The sequence below is a fragment of the Procambarus clarkii genome, chromosome 36 (assembly GCF_040958095.1).
Source record: "Procambarus clarkii isolate CNS0578487 chromosome 36, FALCON_Pclarkii_2.0, whole genome shotgun sequence".
Classification (NCBI taxonomy): domain Eukaryota; kingdom Metazoa; phylum Arthropoda; class Malacostraca; order Decapoda; family Cambaridae; genus Procambarus; species Procambarus clarkii.
Genome location: NC_091185.1, coordinates 10,146,247 through 10,167,572, shown reverse-complemented (window position 1 = coordinate 10,167,572; position 21,326 = coordinate 10,146,247). Strand labels below are relative to the sequence as shown.

General features: G+C 50.3%; 1 protein-coding gene across 3 annotated transcripts in view; it reads left to right on the top strand.

The window, feature by feature from the left end:
* Positions 1–21,326, top strand: part of LOC123756101 (uncharacterized) — a 238,833-nt gene that overhangs the window by 82,650 nt on the left and 134,857 nt on the right. The window contains exon 1 of one of the 3 annotated variants that reach the window (XM_069336548.1): positions 15,044–15,706. The exons of the other annotated variants lie outside the window; for them this stretch is intronic. Within the exon in view, the coding sequence (XP_069192649.1) occupies positions 15,638–15,706 (69 nt within the window). The 5' untranslated portion in view covers positions 15,044–15,637. Of the gene's footprint in view, positions 1–15,043; positions 15,707–21,326 lie in introns of those variants that run through there. 3 annotated transcript variants of the gene reach the window in all.

Here is a 21,326-nt window from a genome sequence, read left to right as displayed (position 1 = left end):
TTCACGGTGGTACAGGTGGTGCACACCTTCATGGTGGTACAGGTGGTGCACACCTTCACGGTGGTACAGGTGGTGCACACCTTCACGGTGGTACAGGTGGTACACACCTTCACGGTGGTACAGGTGGTGCACACCTTCATGGTGGTACAGGTGGTGCACACCTTCATGGTGGTACAGGTGGTGCACACCTTCATGGTGGTACAGGTGGTGCACCCTTCACGGTGGTACAGGTGGTGTACCCTTCACGGTGGTTCAGGTGGTGCACACCTTCACGGTGGTACAGGTGGTGCACACCTTCACGGTGGTACAGGTAGTGCACACCTTCACGGTGGTACAGGTGGTGCACACCTTCATGGTGGTACAGGTGGTGCACCCTTCAAGGTGGTACAGGTGGTGCACACCTTCACGGTGGTACAGGTGGTGCACACCTTCATGGTGGTACAGGTGGTGCACCCTTCACGGTGGTACAGGTGGTGCACACCTTCACGGTGGTACAGGTGGTGCACCCTTCACGGTGGTACAGGTGGTGCACACCTTCATGGTGGTACAGGTGGTGCACACCTTCATGGTGGTACAGGTGGTGCACCCTTCACGGTGGTACAGGTGGTGCACACCTTCACGGTGGTACAGGTGGTGCACACCTTCATGGTGGTACAGGTGGTGCACACCTTCACGGTGGTACAGGTGGTGCACACCTTCACGGTGGTACAGGTGGTGCACACCTTCACGGTGGTACAGGTGGTGCACACCTTCATGGTGGTACAGGTGGTGCACACCTTCACGGTGGTACAGGTGGTGCACACCTTCACGGTGGTACAGGTGGTACACACCTTCACGGTGGTACAGGTGGTGCACACCTTCACGGTGGTACAGGTGGTACACCCTTCACGGTGGTACAGGTGGTGCACACCTTCATTGTGGTACAGGTGGTGCACACCTTCACGGTGGTACAGGTGGTACACCCTTCACAGTGGTACAGGTGGTGCACACCTTCAAGGTGGTACAGGCGGTACACACCTTCACGGTGGTACAAGTGGTGCACACCTTCACGGTGGTACAGGTGGTACACCCTTCACAGTGGTACAGGTGGTGCACACCTTCATGGTGATACAGGTGGTGCACACCTTCATGGTGGTACAGGTGGTGCACACCTTCACGGTGGTACAGGTGGTACACCCTTCACGGTGGTACAGGTGGTACACCCTTCACAGTGGTACAGGTGGTGCACACCTTCATTGTGGTACAGGTGGTGCACACCTTCACGGTGGTACAGGTGGTGCACACCTTCATGGTGGTACAGGTGGTGTACCCTTCATGGTGGTACAGGTGGTGCACACCTTCACGGTGGTACAGGTGGTGCACACCTTCACGGTGGTACAGGTGGTACACCCTTCACAGTGGTACAGGTGGTGCACACCTTCATGGTGGTATAGGTGGTGCACTCCTTCACGGTGGTACAGGTGGTGCATACCTTCACGGTGGTACAGGTGGTGTACCCTTCACGGTGGTACAGGTGGTGTACCCTTCATGGTGGTACAGGTGGTGCACACCTTCATGGTGGTACAGGTGGTGCACACCTTCATGGTGGTACAGGTGGTGCACACCTTCACGGTGGTACAGGTGGTGCACACCTTCACGGTGGTACAGGTGGTACACACCTTCACGGTGGTACAGGTGGTGCACACCTTCATGGTGGTACAGGTGGTGCACACCTTCATGGTGATACAGGTGGTGCACACCTTCATGGTGGTACAGATGGTGCACCCTTCACGGTGGTACAGGTGGTGTACCCTTCACGGTGGTTCAGGTGGTGCACACCTTCACGGTGGTACAGGTGGTGCACACCTTCATGGTGGTACAGGTGGTGCACACCTTCACGGTGGTACAGGTGGTGCACACCTTCATGGTGGTACAGGTGGTGCACCCTTCAAGGTGGTACAAGTGGTGCACACCTTCACGGTGGTACAGGTGGTGCACACCTTCATGGTGGTACAGGTGGTGCACCCTTCACGGTGGTACAGGTGGTGCACACCTTCACGGTGGTACAGGTGGTGCACACCTTCATGGTGGTACAGGTGGTGCACCCTTCACGGTGGTACAGGTGGTGCACACCTTCATGGTGGTACAGGTGGTGCACACCTTCATGGTGGTACAGGTGGTGCACCCTTCACGGTGGTACAGGTGGTGCACACCTTCACGGTGGTACAGGTGGTGCACACCTTCATGGTGGTACAGGTGGTGCACACCTTCATGGTGGTACAGGTGGTGCACACCTTCATGGTGGTACAGGTGGTGCACCCTTCACGGTGGTACAGGTGGTGCACACCTTCATGGTGGTACAGGTGGTGCACACCTTCATGGTGGTACAGGTGGTGCACCCTTCACGGTGGTACAAGTGGTGCACACCTTCACGGTGGTACAGGTGGTGCACCCTTCATGGTGGTACAGGTGGTGCACCCTTCACGGTGGTACAGGTGGTGCACACCTTCATGGTGGTACAGGTGGTGCACACCTTCACGGTGGTACAGGTGGTGCACCCTTCACGGTGGTACAGGTGGTGCACACCTTCATGGTGGTACAGGTGGTGCACACCTTCACGGTGGTACAGGTGGTGCACACCTTCATGGTGGTACAGGTGGTGCACCCTTCACGGTGGTACAGGTGGTGCACACCTTCACGGTGGTACAGGTGGTGCACACCTTCACGGTGGTACAGGTGGTGCACACCTTCATGGTGGTACAGGTGGTGCACCCTTCACGGTGGTAAAGGTGGTGCACACCTTCACGGTGGTACAGGTGGTGCACACCTTCACGGTGGTACAGGTGGTGCACACCTTCATGGTGGTACAGGTGGTGCACACCTTCATGGTGGTACAGGTGGTGCTGTGGGAACCGACCTGTGAGATTTATATTTATTTAATTTATATGAATTTATATTTACGTTAATTTATATACTTCGATAGCAATTTGTATAATGATAAGTGGACTGTATTTCTGCAATAATCTCTTAATCTCACAAATCGATCCTCTACACATTAGGGGGGGTTTATATTAATATATATGCAGCCAATCAAACTACAGTAATAGCTACATACATTGATGAGGTTCCTTATCTTATAGTACAGCAGGTTAGTCCACCAGGTATAACTAGGGTGTAGACACCAAATTATCCTCTTTGAGGTAGCTTCCATATCACCCAGTAACTGGTGCACAAACTCTTCCTCGTCTTGACCTGTCAAAAGGGCGCTAACTGTGAAGCCAGAATCCTATATATGACAAGTTATATCAGAGAAAACACTATACAGTACATGGAACATTAAAGACCTGGCTTAATTACCTTTAGTTTGAGGCGATTTCGCGTTCTAACCGGCTAACCCTATATCCTGACATTAATGGCCATAAATGAATGATAAACGGGTTTCGGATAGACACTTAACTTGTATTTGTAGACAGCGTGTTGACAATGGTACACTTTTGGGTTCCATAACACTACGTCCAAGTAAATTTAACAGGAGCCGAATTTGCTCCCGTGTGAGCCTCTGGTCTCAATAAACAACAATGGCTGCCCTCCTCCTCACTCTGACGCCTGGTCTACTTTGTCCAGATTTCAGAAAGTGATAGAAGGGTCACATTTACTCTACTTTAATATTGATAATTAAGTTAATTTATATAAGATGTTTTTATGATGGTAAAGTCCAAAGACTAATGTATTTAAGAATAATTCCCAGCAGAATAGCTGGTGAATTATAATAGTATGTGGTGATGATATCCCGTTTTCTATAGACGGTAATTCCACTACAAGTTACGTTTTCTATGGTTAACTTGTTGGTAATACAGCAGCTATTATCTGTATGATATTAAATGGTGTCGGATTTTCCGACATAATTCCCCAGGGGGCTGCTCACGGGTCGAAGTCCTAATTAGAACAGACGAACACCGATACTCCTCCTTCGAATTATTAGATTAATTTGATGTTAGTAGTTAGTAAGCACACATTTGTGCGTCTGTTCGTACAGGACGGATGTCCCGTACTAGAGTTGCAGGGGTTAGAAGTCTAATGCGATTTCATTTCCCTGTCAACTCTTGAAAGGCTAATATTCAAGCCTTATTACATATTATTTAACCCAGAAGACTGGATGTGATCAAGTACTACAGTCAAGTATGATTCAGGGACTGCAGTGAGATCAGTGACATTAGATATAACTTGAAGTTTCTTCAGGTAACTGGTCACTGATATATAAACACTGAGGCCCATGGAATACATCTTGATTAAATAATAAATGTATCAAATCAGTCATCAGATTTATTGGGGTTTAATTTAGTTAATTGATTCAGAGGATTGAATAGCTCATCATTAAAGTAAAGTATGGTTCTGAGACTGCAGTGGGTTCAGTGACATTGGTCGCAGTGACTTGTAGCTGTTTTAGGCTACTGTTCACTGATTTGCCACTGAGGCCTCATGAACTCATCTTCAGCTTTAAATGATGATACTAACATCAAGCTCTGTTGGTATAGTCAGCTGTAATCTCCTTAGTATAATGCTACTGGAGAAATATAATCAGCTGACAAATTTAGGTTTCTACTGGTATTGTTTATCTGCAGGCATAGGTCTCCTCAGGCTTGATACTGGGCCTGAGAGTAATTTACCTCCTGCAGAGTTTAACATGGTTATACCCTGATATTTAGTAGGGCTACCGATGAATCGATGGCAATAGTCTGTCCCAACAAGGAGACCGAAGTCAGTGAGGTGATCAGACTTAATATTATCTGCCAATTTTATTCCTCTATTTCTCAGGAATTTGGCTGTTGCTCTCAGACCTTGAACTTGTAGGTCTACTGGTATTTTGTCCACCACAATGGCTTGTACTCGACAGACGTACCTGCCTAAACGTACTGATGGTTGTACCACCTGGTAGACTTGAGGTCCTGCATCTGTTACAAACCCTGAGATGTTGAATGACATCTGGGCTACAGGCCTTAATTGTAATTCATCTGCCAACTTTTTGGTGATATATGTTCTCTGGGATCCTTGGTCAAACAACCCACGGGTATGGACCTTGGCCCTCTTATTCAGGATGGTAATTTGGGCAGTAGGCAAAGTCGTATTACCTTTAGACTTTGCCGATTGGACACTCTTTGTTTGTTGCACCTTGCAGTACTGTACTGTGGTGGGAATGCTATCTTCCACCTTGGGTCTTGAATACGTTAATTTCGTATATTTGCACAGTGCTGCATGGTGCCTACCTCTTCTACACCTGTTACAGGTGTTGAATTGGGTATCACAATAGTCTATGTTGTGTGACTTGAGACACCTCGAACATCTCCCTAATTCCTGGAGTCGCTCAATACGAGTGTCTCTGGTTGGATAATTAGCACAACGGTATGTTGAATGTTTCTTTTTGCAGAACATACATGTCCCCCAGCCTACTGCACGTTTGGAAGTTACCGGTTTGGGTGAACTAGTAACAGTAGGCTTGGAGGATGCTGCTGCATTGTCAGATTTTCTGCAACTTGATGTTTGAGTAATTGGTTGATGTTTATTTGGGGTGGTTGTTTTACCCTTTAATTGACTATTATTTTCTATTTCTGAAGGCTTGCAAGAGGCTTTAACTTCCTCATTTGCTCGTCGTTTGTTTATGATGGAATGTAAACCTTCAGTGATGTCCTGTACTGTCAGGATGGTGTTATGTTGATGTGCATATAATTCATCTAGTATATCGCTGGACAATTTTCGTTGAAGGACTACTTTGGTCATCCATTCACTAGTAGTTATATCAACCTTAAGACTGAATATTCTTAGTAGTGACTCAAACTCCATGCTGAAGGATTGTAATGAGTCAGCAGTCTGATCAGGTTGAGGTAAATCCAGCAATTGTAGTACTAGATGTATGACAGTTTTCTCATTGCCAGCATTATTCCTAGGAAGCTGGACTGGGAAATTAGTGCTGTCGCTATTTTCATTTACATTTTCTACTACTGGTTCAGCTTCACCTCTAGCTTGGAGGCATGTTAACTTAGTAGCCTCAGGTATTGGGTTTTCAGAAACCACAGAGACTGTGGATAAATTGTCTGAAAACTGCTTAATTTCTGGTGGTATATTATTGGGTGAAGCTGTAGTAGGTGAAGCTTTACTGGGTGAAGCTTTATCCTTGTTGATTAAAGGATCTAATCTGGCTTTACATTTATTCTCAAAAAGATCCAGATCATCCATAACATTATCTACTTTATTTGATGTACTTGCTATTTGTTCTGATTCAATTATCCTGTGTAAATGTTCCAACCTGCCTTGAGTTTCTTCTTCATATTGTGCTAGGTCAGACAGGAATGGTTCCACATCTTCAACTACTACATCATCGTGGACTTGATTTTGGTAAGATTTCCTATTTGCTTTCAATATATGCAATTGGGTTTGAATCTGTAACAGTGGTATTTTCAACCGATGATAATTAATTACAGGCTCATATAACAACTGTTCATATTGGTTGAGATCTCTTGTTAGTTGGCGTTTGCTTGATATTAAAGCACGCTTTGCTTTCTGTGGATTAGTCATGGTGACTTGTTAATTGAGCACCACTGGCTCATAAATTGTGAGCAAGTACTAATGGTAGCCTAGGGTAAATTCTGCACTCACTAGGCAATAATCCTACCTCTACTAGAGGTTAGCACTTAAAATTAATACACATTATATATATATACAATCATACACACTAATGATTTGAGTGATAAACCAGTGTCACTGGAAGTACCTTTAGGTTAGCTCTTCTATATCACCCTAGGATGGAAGAGACACTAATTAATCACTCAAAGGTGTAATGATCATAAGTAATTTATTATATATACAACTCAACTCGAGTTGATAAAAATTACACCCAAAATAGGGTCTGGACCATTCATTAATGGTGTTAGGTTGTTCAATATAGTACAACTGACTATTGTAATAATGGGACTAGGATGAACAATAATAGTTCAACTAGTCATATCCTACCCTGTTGTGGGTTGGCAATTAGTAAATATTATATTGAGAACACTAGTGCAATTTATATTAAATAATTCTCTATTTTGGAGAAATAATATACACAATTATTGATAATAGCCTCTTAATTAGTCTCTATGAAACTTCTAATATTATCTAGAAGTATTAAATATTATTAGTGACCTCGCGAAATAAAGTCCACAAAATTCGTAGATAATCTCTCGCGAAATGTAACACCACGAAATCCGTGAACAATCTCGCGAAGACACAGTCACTAATTTGGCTGGATTCTATATTAGCGCTGTCATTTCACGAAATAACACGCCACCAAATATCTGTGGGTGTGCATGAAACCGCTGACGAAGCTGAACTCAGTTGAGGGAGGCTCCTGAGCTCCCACGAGGCTTCGCCGCTGTCTTTGACTGGCTTTGTTTAAATAACACTGCACTAGTATATTTAATGAATCCACTGGTTAACTGGTTCATCCGGTACTAAGATGACCAAATGTGGGTTCATAGGACCGAATATTCCGGTTCCGAAGGTCCAAATAATTCGGTTTCGAAGGACCAAATAATCCGTCATCCGGTTCGAAGATGACCAAATAATGTGGGAACCGACCTGTGAGATTTATATTTATTTAATTTATATGAATTTATATTTACGTTAATTTATATACTTCGATAGCAATTTGTATAATGATAAGTGGACTGTATTTCTGCAATAATCTCTTAATCTCACAAATCGATCCTCTACACATTAGGGGGGGTTTATATTAATATATATGCAGCCAATCAAACTACAGTAATAGCTACATACATTGATGAGGTTCCTTATCTTATAGTACAGCAGGTTAGTCCACCAGGTATAACTAGGGTGTAGACACCAAATTATCCTCTTTGAGGTAGCTTCCATATCACCCAGTAACTGGTGCACAAACTCTTCCTCGTCTTGACCTGTCAAAAGGGCGCTAACTGTGAAGCCAGAATCCTATATATGACAAGTTATATCAGAGAAAACACTATACAGTACATGGAACATTAAAGACCTGGCTTAATTACCTTTAGTTTGAGGCGATTTCGCGTTCTAACCGGCTAACCCTATATCCTGACATTAATGGCCATAAATGAATGATAAACGGGTTTCGGATAGACACTTAACTTGTATTTGTAGACAGCGTGTTGACAATGGTACACTTTTGGGTTCCATAACACTACGTCCAAGTAAATTTAACAGGAGCCGAATTTGCTCCCGTGTGAGCCTCTGGTCTCAATAAACAACAATGGCTGCCCTCCTCCTCACTCTGACGCCTGGTCTACTTTGTCCAGATTTCAGAAAGTGATAGAAGGGTCACATTTACTCTACTTTAATATTGATAATTAAGTTAATTTATATAAGATGTTTTTATGATGGTAAAGTCCAAAGACTAATGTATTTAAGAATAATTCCCAGCAGAATAGCTGGTGAATTATAATAGTATGTGGTGATGATATCCCGTTTTCTATAGACGGTAATTCCACTACAAGTTACGTTTTCTATGGTTAACTTGTTGGTAATACAGCAGCTATTATCTGTATGATATTAAATGGTGTCGGATTTTCCGACAGGTGCACACCTTCACGGTGGTACAGGTGGTGCACACCTTCATGGTTGTACAGGTGGTGCACACCTTCACGGTGGTACAGGTGGTGCACACCTTCACGGTGGTACAGGTGGTGCACACCTTCATGGTGGTACAGGTGGTGCACACCTTCACGGTGGTACAGGTGGTGCACCCTTCACGGTGGTACAGGTGGTGCACACCTTCATGGTGGTACAGGTGGTGCACACCTTCACGGTGGTACAGGTGGTGCACACCTTCATGGTGGTACAGGTGGTGCACCCTTCACGGTGGTACAGGTGGTGCACACCTTCACGGTGGTACAGGTGGTGCACACCTTCACGGTGGTACAGGTGGTGCACACCTTCATGGTGGTACAGGTGGTGCACCCTTCACGGTGGTAAAGGTGGTGCACACCTTCACGGTGGTACAGGTGGTGCACACCTTCACGGTGGTACAGGTGGTGCACACCTTCATGGTGGTACAGGTGGTGCACACCTTCATGGTGGTACAGGTGGTGCACACCTTCACGGTGGTACAGGTGGTGCACACCTTCATGGTTGTACAGGTGGTGCACACCTTCACGGTGGTACAGGTGGTGCACACCTTCACGGTGGTACAGGTGGTGCACACCTTCATGGTGGTACAGGTGGTGCACACCTTCATGGTGGTACAGGTGGTGCACACCTTCATGGTGGTACAGGTGGTGCACACCTTCACGGTGGTACAGGTGGTGCACACCTTCATAGTGGTACAGGTGGTGCACACCTTCACAGTGTAACGGGGGGTGGGGGAAATAGCTCTATCTTGTCCATTATTCCACCCCCCAGTTAACTAACGAGGCCGGGGGAAACAGCTCTCTCTAGTCCGTTATCCCGTCCTCAGTTAGCTAACTATTCTGGAGCACCTCCAGAGTTCCTAAGGCAACCTCTCTCGTTCAACACCTTGTAACCTAGGTATTTGACTACCTAGGTGCTACGACTACCAGGCGCCGTCACTTGATCAGTTACCCGAAACTCTAGAGAGAACTCTAGAATACATAATCATTGCCACAAACGTATAAGAGGAAACGAAAGGAAAGAAATGAATAGTGAAGTAATTAGTGAGGGTTTGGGGTAAGAGGTAGGGAGGTGGGAGGAGCGAGGAGGGTCATTAGTTGAAAGTGAGAGTTTAGAGATGGGTGGAGGGAGAGGTGTAGATAGGTAGAAGTAGAAGAGTCGATAGTAGAAGTAGAAGAGTAGATAGTAGAAGACGAAATGCTGCCACCATCCATTCATGATCATTACATACAAGACAAGGAATGGAACTTGCCTGTATCAAAATATTCTCAAAAGATGTTATTACCATGTATCAACTCCAAACATGTACTCATTTATATCATGAACCCAGTAACCACTGAGGCTTTCTCAAATCCTCAACTCAAAGCTCTAGGGCACAAAGTTAAACACAATTTAAATAATAAATTCATAATTATATTTCACATGAAGTATCATAATATAAGCAATCCAATTCAAATGTTAAAGAGAGTCATCATCCAAGAATTCGAGAACCCTACAACTTGACTGCCCCTGATCATCACACAACATATGTAAACACGACCAAGTCACCTCACTGTTCACTCACCGAGGACGGAGTCTAAGTTGAATAGAGAGGGGGGGGGGGGTCTGTAGCTTGACAGAGACTGTCTCGCCCCTGCCGGCCGACAGCCTCCCTGATAGGGCTGTCTTCTCTCTGCTCTCCTGGCTCGTCTGCTGCTCTGTCTGTTAATGCTTGATGCTTGATAGCTCTCCGAGTTTATATTGGGGAACCTAGTAGCTAACTCCGCCCACAAATAGATAGCCTCCGGCACTACCAAGCCACTCCTTAAACGTCGGCATGTTTGAAGGCTACCAGACTACAACTAAGAGATTATCAGAAGCAAGGTGAAATTCGCATGATCTGACCTCAGGTCACTTGGGGTCGTTAACGGTTAGAGGTGTGAGATCTCAGGCAGACAACTGGCGCCTCTCCGATCCTTGTCTGTGACTCATGTACTCTATGTATGTATTAACCTAAACCAAACACTTTTACAGTGTTACATCTCCCCTTCTCCCCGAAAATAAAGTTTTTGCAACATTGCTAAAGCAAGCTAGCTGTGTGCGACAACTTTATTAACGAAAAGAATACATCCTAGCTAAACAAATATACATCATCCTACTCTAAAAAAATGAAATATATAGACAGACGTCCATTGTCTCTGGCTGGGCGACGTCACTGCTTGGTCTTGTAGATAATCCTGTACCACATTTCTTCAACACAACTGCCTCCGTCGCTTCTCCGTCGTTAACGCACAACAACACTTGGTCAACCCGAAAGCCGTTACTACTTGAACTGAGCACAGGACCGTGGAATTCGGTTGTCCCAGCTGATCTGTAATTGGCCCTACGTCAGTCACCATGAGAGACGTATATTGGGGTTTTTCACAGCTATAGGGACTACAAGTTTCGAGACCTTCATATAGTTGCCAACAGTAGAAATCCCATCCTACTCTTCTTCCTCCCTGTTGCTCCAGCACGCCTCCTTCGGAGAGCTACTTCTGACAGCCACATCAAGTCCGCACGACACAGGAAGAATCACTCAACAGAGCTACCTGCTTGTAGGAGGGGCGGCCAGTTAAGGCAAACGATCCTGTCTTGCAATTACGCTCCATGCAATGATGCTGATACCAGCAAGGGACACTAGGTATCATGTCTCACTCAGCTTGTCTTATCTTCTTTCTTCTCTCTTCTTTCTTCTCTCTTCCTTCTTCTCTCTTCTTTCTTCTCTCTTCTTTCTTCTCTCTTCCTCCTCCCATGGGTCTTTGACAAGCGACCTGGGGTCCATTGGGGGTCTGTCCGTCCTGGGGTCCATCCTGGGTAGACCGATGTTGGTGGGACAGACTGGAGTCGTTGTTGCTCCTCTTCCATCATTACTGGGTCGTCTGGGGTCGTCTGCAGAACGACCTGGGGTCCACTGGGGGTCCGTCCGTCTTGGGGTCCACTGGGGTCCGTCCGTCTTGGGGTCCACTGGGTAGACCAATGTTGACCGACCGAGAGGGCTGCATCTTGGGGTCCCCTGGGGTGGTGGTGGTGGTGGTGGCCCTGACATCCAGGTAGGGGCTGGTCGTCGTGGTGGTGAGGAACAGCCGTGAGTGTGGTATAAGGCAGCCGTCTCCCTCTTCTGTATGTGCGTCTCTCCTCTCTTCTGGCTCCCACCTGTGAAATGAACAGAAAGGCGACAATACGTGTTCCCAAGATGTTTGTGTGACCCTGTCGTTTGTATAGGGTTACACAGTCCTATCATACCGCTCTCCTCCTGGCAACAACTACACTTCAATTTTTAATAATTCAATTAACTCTGAATGATATTGACTTGGTGGAACATAAAACAGTAACAGAGTAAAGTTAGAGAAGAGAGAATAAGGTCATCACTACTTTTAACTTGTCACAAAAAAAAATCAACACTAATAGACAAAACACTAGCCTAAACTTAACTGTACCGTTCCTAATCTTAAGTACATAATTAACCATTACTCCCACCCTTAACCTACAGCCACCTACGTGACCCAGAGTGTTTCCCTAGCTTCTCCGCCGGTAAACAACTCCCAAACTGTTGTCACCCCTGTGACCAGACTATCTAACGTCGAGCGTCCCCAACGTGAAGTCTACTGACACACTAGTCCACACTAGCATGCTGTACAATACCAGTACACCTCGGGTTATTGCGTTCAAATGGAGTAAAACAGTCGATCGCAATAATCTGAGCAGAACCACACTTAAACTACTTAAGAACTACACCTGCCACTCCCCACTGACCTGGAGACCAGCGGTGGCTGGGTGTCCCCGTGGGACATGCGAGGTCACCTGTCACACTCAGCTGACCTGCACTACCAACACCGCTAAGTTCCCAAATCGCCAAATCTTATTACTAACATAAATCACTACACACGCAAGTTCTGGTGAACATTCCCTGAACACCACAAAACTCACAAAATCACTAAACACAACACCAGAGAATCACTATCTCCTAACCTGAAAAAAGTTCGCTAACTCGCGAATATTAAACACCTGTCAAGATCTCCCTGATAGCGCCTGAGCGGCAAAAAGACACGTGGGACTGAACAATGTTAAAAGAACACCAATACCTTAAACATTGTTCAACACCGCTGCCAACATTGTAACGGGGGGGCGGGGGAAATAGCTCTATCTTGTCCATTATTCCACCCCCCAGTTAACTAACGAGGCCGGGGGAAACAGCTCTCTCTAGTCCGTTATCCCGTCCTCAGTTAGCTAACTATTCTGGAGCACCTCCAGAGTTCCTAAGGCAACCTCTCTCGTTCAACACCTTGTAACCTAGGTATTTGACTACCTAGGTGCTACGACTACCAGGCGCCGTCACTTGATCAGTTACCCGAAACTCTAGAGAGAACTCTAGAATACATAATCATTGCCACAAACGTATAAGAGGAAACGAAAGGAAAGAAATGAATAGTGAAGTAATTAGTGAGGGTTTGGGGTAAGAGGTAGGGAGGTGGGAGGAGCGAGGAGGGTCATTAGTTGAAAGTGAGAGTTTAGAGATGGGTGGAGGGAGAGGTGTAGATAGGTAGAAGTAGAAGAGTCGATAGTAGAAGTAGAAGAGTAGATAGTAGAAGACGAAATGCTGCCACCATCCATTCATGATCATTACATACAAGACAAGGAATGGAACTTGCCTGTATCAAAATATTCTCAAAAGATGTTATTACCATGTATCAACTCCAAACATGTACTCATTTATATCATGAACCCAGTAACCACTGAGGCTTTCTCAAATCCTCAACTCAAAGCTCTAGGGCACAAAGTTAAACACAATTTAAATAATAAATTCATAATTATATTTCACATGAAGTATCATAATATAAGCAATCCAATTCAAATGTTAAAGAGAGTCATCATCCAAGAATTCGAGAACCCTACAACTTGACTGCCCCTGATCATCACACAACATATGTAAACACGACCAAGTCACCTCACTGTTCACTCACCGAGGACGGAGTCTAAGTTGAATAGAGAGGGGGGGGGGGGTCTGTAGCTTGACAGAGACTGTCTCGCCCCTGCCGGCCGACAGCCTCCCTGATAGGGCTGTCTTCTCTCTGCTCTCCTGGCTCGTCTGCTGCTCTGTCTGTTAATGCTTGATGCTTGATAGCTCTCCGAGTTTATATTGGGGAACCTAGTAGCTAACTCCGCCCACAAATAGATAGCCTCCGGCACTACCAAGCCACTCCTTAAACGTCGGCATGTTTGAAGGCTACCAGACTACAACTAAGAGATTATCAGAAGCAAGGTGAAATTCGCATGATCTGACCTCAGGTCACTTGGGGTCGTTAACGGTTAGAGGTGTGAGATCTCAGGCAGACAACTGGCGCCTCTCCGATCCTTGTCTGTGACTCATGTACTCTATGTATGTATTAACCTAAACCAAACACTTTTACAGTGTTACAACAGTGGTACCGGTGGTGCACACCTTCATGGTAGTACAGGTGGTGCACACCTTCACGGTGGTACAGGTGGTGCACACCTTCATGGTGGTACAAGTGGTGCACACCTTCATGGTGGTACAGGTGGTGCACACCTTCACGGTGGTACAGGTGGTGCACACCTTCACAGTGGTACAGGTGGTGCACACCTTCATGGTGGTACAGGTGGTGCACACCTTCATGGTGGTACAGGTGGTGCACACCTTCATGGTGGTACAGGTGGTGCACACCTTCATGGTGGTACAGGTGGTGCACACCTTCACGGTGGTACAGGTGGTGCACACCTTCATGGTGGTACAGGTGGTACACCCTTCACGGTGGTACAGGTGGTGCACCCTTCACGGTGGTACAGGTGGTACACCCTTCACGGTGGTACAGGTGGTGCACACCTTCATGGTGGTACAGGTGGTGCACACCTTCATGGTGGTACACCCTTCACGGTGGTACAGGTGGTGCACCCTTCACGGTGGTACAGGTGGTGCACCCTTCATGGTGGTACAGGTGGTACACCCTTCACGGTAGTACAGGTGGTGCACCCTTCACAGTGGTACAGGTGGTGCACACCTTCCTGGTGGTACAGGTGGTGCACACCTTCATGGTGGTACAGGTGGTGCACACCTTCACGGTGGTACAGGTGGTGCACACCTTCAAGGTGGTACAGGTGGTGCACACCTTCATGGTGGTACAGGTGGTGCACACCTTCACGGTGGTACAGGTGGTGCACACCTTCACGGTGGTACAGGTGGTGCACCCTTCACGGTGGTACAGGTGGCTGTCGTCAGACCGGGGTTGCCTAGGTTGTTAAAAACGATAATAAATAATTTAAGAGGGTTGGTATTAAGTGGGCGCGTGTGGAGCTCTGAGGTGAGTCACAAGGTGAGATAACAGTTACCTGTATCAGTAGCCAGCACCTCTGGAGCGGCGCCAGGTTGTGGAGGAGTCAGACGGTGGCGCCACAGTGGGCGCCATACAGTTCCCCGCCACACAGTGTGTGTGTGTCACGTGTAAACACAGGCGGCAGCGGCGGCCTCTCATATTGTGGAGCTCTGCTCCTTAACACCTTCACAACGGTTCTAACGTTGCCGCAGAAGATCCTGCAGACCCTCAGGTCCCCAGGAGGACCTCTGCAGCCACCAGACTCCAGATGTGAGGACCGTTCTGGAGTGTTTGAGCTGACTCCTGGAGCGTCGTGGGCCTTCTGGAAGGATCTCAACACCCGCCAGCACAGTTGTCCCCCTACCAGGACACCTGTGGCTCGCTCAGCCTCAGCTGGTGGCGTGTGTGGAGGTTCCCAGGGAAGAACCCGGGCCTCCAGGTCCTGTTCCAGCAGCCCTGAGCTGCGTCGGTGTGTGTGGGCTTCCGTCGCTCAGTTGGAGGCTGGCACAGCCTCGCACTCCAGTGGTGGGGGTCGATGTTCCCCACCTGTCCTCCTCCTCCACCAGCCTGGCCATAACGCGGCCACCTCGCCTCCAGGAGCCTCCGGATTGGCCGTCCACAACACTTTCTCCAACTCCAAATCGTCGTCGTTCAGAAAAATGCCCAAACCAGCAGTGGGGAGGTCGCTGACGTTGAGCTTGAGTGTGCCGCCACCACTCGACCCTGAGGTATCTGGTTAGTGTGTGGAGGGGCAGTATCGGGAGGGACGGGAACTATCAGGGGAAGCACCAAGCCATTACCACTATATTACACTGGGAAGGGGTCAGGATAAGGATTTAGGATGGGACGGGTTGAAAGGAATGGTGCCCAACAACTTGGACGGTCGGGGATTGAACGCCGACCTGCATGAAGCAAGACCGTCGCTCTACCGTCCTCCCCGACTGGTTGGGCAGGAGGTAGTCTGTTATAGACACACAACAAATTTACGATACTCAACTGACCAAATGGTAAGAACAAACAAGTCCACTACGGGCTCACCCCAGCCCGTGCTACTTGCAACTTTTGTTCCATGAAGCTGAATCTAAACCAACAGGTAAGAAAAGAGCATGGAGTCATGATGGCGGGAGTCATGATGGTGGGAGTCATGATGGCGGGAGTCATGATGGTGGGAGTCATGATGGCGGGAGTCATGATGGCGGGAGTCATGATGGCGGGAGTCATGATGGCGGGAGTCATGATGGCGGGAGTCATGACGGCGGGAGTCATGATGGCGGGAGTCATGATGGCGGGAGTCATGATGGTGGGAGTCATGATGGCGGGAGTCATGATGGCGGGAGTCATGATGGAGGGAGTCATGATGGAGGGAGTCATGATGGCGGGAGTCATGATGGCGGGAGTCATGACGGCGGGAGTCATGATGGCGGGAGTCATGATGGCGGGAGTCATGATGGTGGGAGTCATGATGGCGGGAGTCATGATGGCGGGAGTCATGATGGAGGGAGTCATGATGGCGGGAGTCATGATGGAGGGAGTCATGATGGCGGGAGTCATGATGGCGGGAGTCATGATGGTGGGAGTCATGATGGCGGGAGTCATGATGGCGGGAGTCATGGTGGCGGGAGTCATGATGGCGGGAGTCATGATGGCGGGAGTCATGATGGCGGGAGTCATGATGGCGGGAGTCATGTTGGCGGGAGTCATGATGGCGGGAGTCATGATGGAGGGAGTCATGATGGCGGGAGTCATGATGGAGGGAGTCATGATGGCGGGAGTCATGATGGCGGGAGTCATGATGGTGGGAGTCATGATGGCGGGAGTCATGATGGCGGGAGTCATGGTGGCGGGAGTCATGATGGCGGGAGTCATGATGGCGGGAGTCATGATGGCGGGAGTCATGATGGCGGGAGTCATGTTGGCGGGAGTCATGATGGCGGAAGTCATGATGGAGGGAGTCATGATGGTGGGAGTCATGATGGCGGGAGTCATGATGGCGGGAGTCATGATGGCGGGAGTCATGATGGCGGGAGTCATGATGGCGGGAGTCATGATGGAGGGAGTCATGATGGCGGGAGTCATGATGGCGGGAGTCATGATGGCGGGAGTCATGATGGCGGGAGTCATGATGGCGGGAGTCATGATGGAGGGAGTCATGGTGGCGGGAGTCATGATGGAGGGAGTCATGATGGCGGGAGTCATGATGGTGGGAGTCATGATGGCGGGAGTCATGATGGCGGGAGTCATGATGGCGGGAGTCATGATGGTGGGAGTCATGATGGTGGGAGTCATGATGGCGGGAGTCATGATGGAGGGAGTCATGATGGCGGGAGTCATGATGGCGGGAGTCATGATGGCGGGAGTCATGATGGCGGGAGTCATGATGGCGGGAGTCATGATGGCGGGAGTCATGATGGCGGGAGTCATGACGGCGGGAGTCATGATGGAGGGAGTCATGATGGCGGGAGTCATGATGGTGGGAGTCATGATGGCGGGAGTCATGATGGCGGGAGTCATGATGGCGGGAGTCATGATGGTGGGAGTCATGATGGAGGGAGTCATGATGGCGGGAGTCATGATGGAGGGAGTCATGATGGCGGGAGTCATGATGGCGGGAGTCATGATGGCGGGAGTCATGATGGCGGGAGTCATGATGGCGGGAGTCATGATGGCGGGAGTCATGATGGCGGGAGTCATGACGGCGGGAGTCATGATGGCGGGAGTCATGATGGCGGGAGTCATGATGGTGGGAGTCATGATGGCGGGAGTCATGATGGCGGGAGTCATGATGGAGGGAGTCATGATGGGTGGAGTCATGATGGCGGGAGTCATGATGGCGGGAGTCATGACGGCGGGAGTCATGATGGCGGGAGTCATGATGGCGGGAGTCATGATGGCGGGAGTCATGATGGCGGGAGTCATGACGGCGGGAGTCATGACGGCGGGAGTCATGACGGCGGGAGTCATGATGGCGGGAGTCATGATGGCGGGAGTCATGATGGCGGGAGTCATGATGGAGGGAGTCATGATGGCGGGAGTCATGATGGAGGGAGTCATGATGGCGGGAGTCATGATGGCGGGAGTCATGATGGTGGGAGTCATGATGGCGGGAGTCATGATGGCGGGAGTCATGATGGCGGGAGTCATGATGGCGGGAGTCATGATGGCGGGAGTCATGATGGCGGGAGTCATGATGGCGGAAGTCATGATGGAGGGAGTCATGATGGTGGGAGTCATGATGGTGGGAGTCATGATGGCGGGAGTCATGATGGCGGGAGTCATGATGGCGGGAGTCATGATGGAGGGAGTCATGATGGCGGGAGTCATGATGGCGGGAGTCATGATGGCGGGAGTCATGATGGCGGGAGTCATGATGGAGGGAGTCATGATGGAGGGAGTCATGATGGAGGGAGTCATGATGGCGGGAGTCATGATGGAGGGAGTCATGATGGAGGGAGTCATGATGGCGGGAGTCATGATGGAGGGAGTCATGATGGAGGGAGTCATGATGGAGGGAGTCATGATGGAGGGAGTCATGATGGAGGGAGTCATGATGGAGGGAGTCATGATGGAGGGAGTCATGATGGAGGGAGTCATGATGGAGGGAGTCATGATGGAGGGAGTCATGATGGAGGGAGTCATGATGGAGGGAGTCATGATGGAGGGAGTCATGATGGAGGGAGTCATGATGGAGGGAGTCATGATGGAGGGAGTCATGACGGCGGGAGTCATGACGGCGGGAGTCATGACGGCGGGAGTCATGATGGAGGGAGTCATGATGGCGGGAGTCATGATGGCGGGAGTCATGATGGAGGGAGTCATGATGGAGGGAGTCATGATGGAGGGAGTCATGATGGAGGGAGTCATGATGGCGGGAGTCATGATGGCGGGAGTCATGATGGAGGGAGTCATGATGGAGGGAGTCATGATGGAGGGAGTCATGATGGCGGGAGTCATGATGGCGGGAGTCATGATGGCGGGAGTCATGATGGAGGGAGTCATGATGGCGGGAGTCATGATGGCGGGAGTCATGATGGCGGGAGTCATGATGGAGGGAGTCATGATGGATGGAGTCATGATGGAGGGAGTCATGATGGAGGGAGTCATGATGGCGGGAGTCATGATGGCGGGAGTCATGATGGAGGGAGTCATGATGGATGGAGTCATGATGGCGGGAGTCATGATGGCGGGAGTCATGATGGCGGGAGTCATGATGGCGGGAGTCATGATGGCGGGAGTCATGATGGCGGGAGTCATGATGGCGGGAGTCATGATGGCGGGAGTCATGATGGAGGGAGTCATGATGGAGGGAGTCATGATGGCGGGAGTCATGATGGAGGGAGTCATGATGGAGGGAGTCATGATGGAGGGAGTCATGATGGCGGGAGTCATGATGGCGGGAGTCATGATGGCGGGAGTCATGATGGCGGGAGTCATGATGGAGGGAGTCATGATGGCGGGAGTCATGATGGCGGGAGTCATGATGGAGGGAGTCATGATGGCGGGAGTCATGATGGAGGGAGTCATGATGGTGGGAGTCATGATGGCGGGAGTCATGATGGATAGCATGGCGGAACATTACACCCGAGCCAGTACACTTACAGTGAGATAATACAGTAGTATATAGCGAGGCAGCAGTTGATGTTGGACAAGAGTTACAAGAGTTAAGAGTAAGAGTTACACTGAGATACAAGATGCAGAGGAAACCTCTCCGCTCAAGACCTTCACAGCATCCTTAACCTAGTTTTGTAGTTTGTCTTCACGCTGGAATATATGTCCCCTCATCCACATGTGGTGCTCCTCACAGTGGTGTCCCCTAGAGCAGAGGCCAGGCAGGTGGCGTCCCCTAGAGCAGAGGCCAGGCAGGTGGCGTCCCCTAGAGCAGAGGCCAGGCAGGTGGCGTCCCCTAGAGCAGAGGTCAGGCAGGTGGCGTCCCCTAGAGCAGAGGTCAGGCAGGTGGCGTCCTCTAGAGCAGAGGTCAGGCAGGTGGTGTCCCCTAGAGGAGAGGTCAGGCAGGTGGTGTCCCCTAGAGCAGAGGTCAGGCAGGTGGCGTCCTCTAGAGCAGAGGTCAGGCAGGTGGTGTCCCCTAGAGCAGAGGCCAGGCAGGTGGCGTCCCCTAGAGCAGAGGTCAGGCAGGTGGTGTCCCCTAGAGCAGAGGCCAGGCAGGTGGCGTCCCCTAGAGCAGAGGTCAGGCAGGTGGCGTCCCCTAGAGCAGAGGTCAGGCAGGTGGCGTCCCCTAGAGCAGAGGTCAGGCAGGTGGCGTCCCCTAGAGCAGAGGTCAGGCAGGTGGCGTCCCCTAGAGCAGAGGTCAGGCAGGTGGCGTCCCCTAGAGCAGAGGTCAGGCAGGTGGCGTCCCCTAGAGCAGAGGTCAGGCAGGTGGCGTCCCCTAGAGCAGAGGTCAGGCAGGTGGCGTCCCCTAGAGTAGAGGTCAGGCAGGTGGCGTCACCTAGAGCAGAGGCCAGGCAGGTGGTGTCCCCCTAGAGCAGAGGCCAGGCAGGTGGCGTCCCCCTAGAGCAGAGGCCAGGCAGGTGGTGTCCCCCTAGAGCAGAGGCCAGGCAGGTGGCGTCCCCTAGAGCAGAGGCCAGGCAGGTGGCGTCACCTAGAGCAGAGGCCAGGCAGGTGGCGTCCCCTAGAGCAGGGGCCAGGCAGGTGGCGTCACCTAGAGCAGAGGCCAGGCAGGTGGCGTCCCCTAGAGCAGAGGCCAGGCAGGTGGCATCCCCTAGAGCAGAGGCCAGGCAGGTGGCGTCCCCTAGAGAAGAGGCCAGGCAGGTGGCGTCCCCTAGAGGAGAGGCCAGGCAGGTGGCGTTCCCTTAGAGCAGAGGCCAGGCAGGTGGTGTCCCCTAGAGCAGAGGCCAGGCAGGTGGCGTCCCCTAGAGCAGAGGCCAGGCAGGTGGCGTCACCTAGAGCAGAGGCCAGGCAGGTGGCGTCCCCTAGAGCAGGGACCAGGCAGGTGGCGTCACCTAGAGCAGAGGCCAGGCAGGTGGCGTCCCCTAGAGCAGAGGCCAGGCAGGTGGCGTCCCCTAGAGAAGAGGCCAGGCAGGTGGCGTCCCCTAGAGCAGAGGCCAGGCAGGTGGCGTCCCCTAGAGCAGAGGCCAGGCAGGTGGCGTCCCCTAGAGCAGAGGCCAGGCAGGTGGCGTTCCCTTAGAGCAGAGACCAGGCAGGTGGCGTCCCCTAGAGCAGAGGCCAGGCAGGTGGCGTCCCCTAGAGAAGAGGCCAGGCAGGTGGCGTCCCCTAGATAAGAGGCCAGGCAGGTGGCGTCCCCTAGAGCAGAGGCCAGGCAGGTGGCGTCCCCTAGAGCAGAGGCCAGGCAGGTGGCTCAAGGCTTCACCGTGTAGCGTCCCCTGGAGCGTCGAC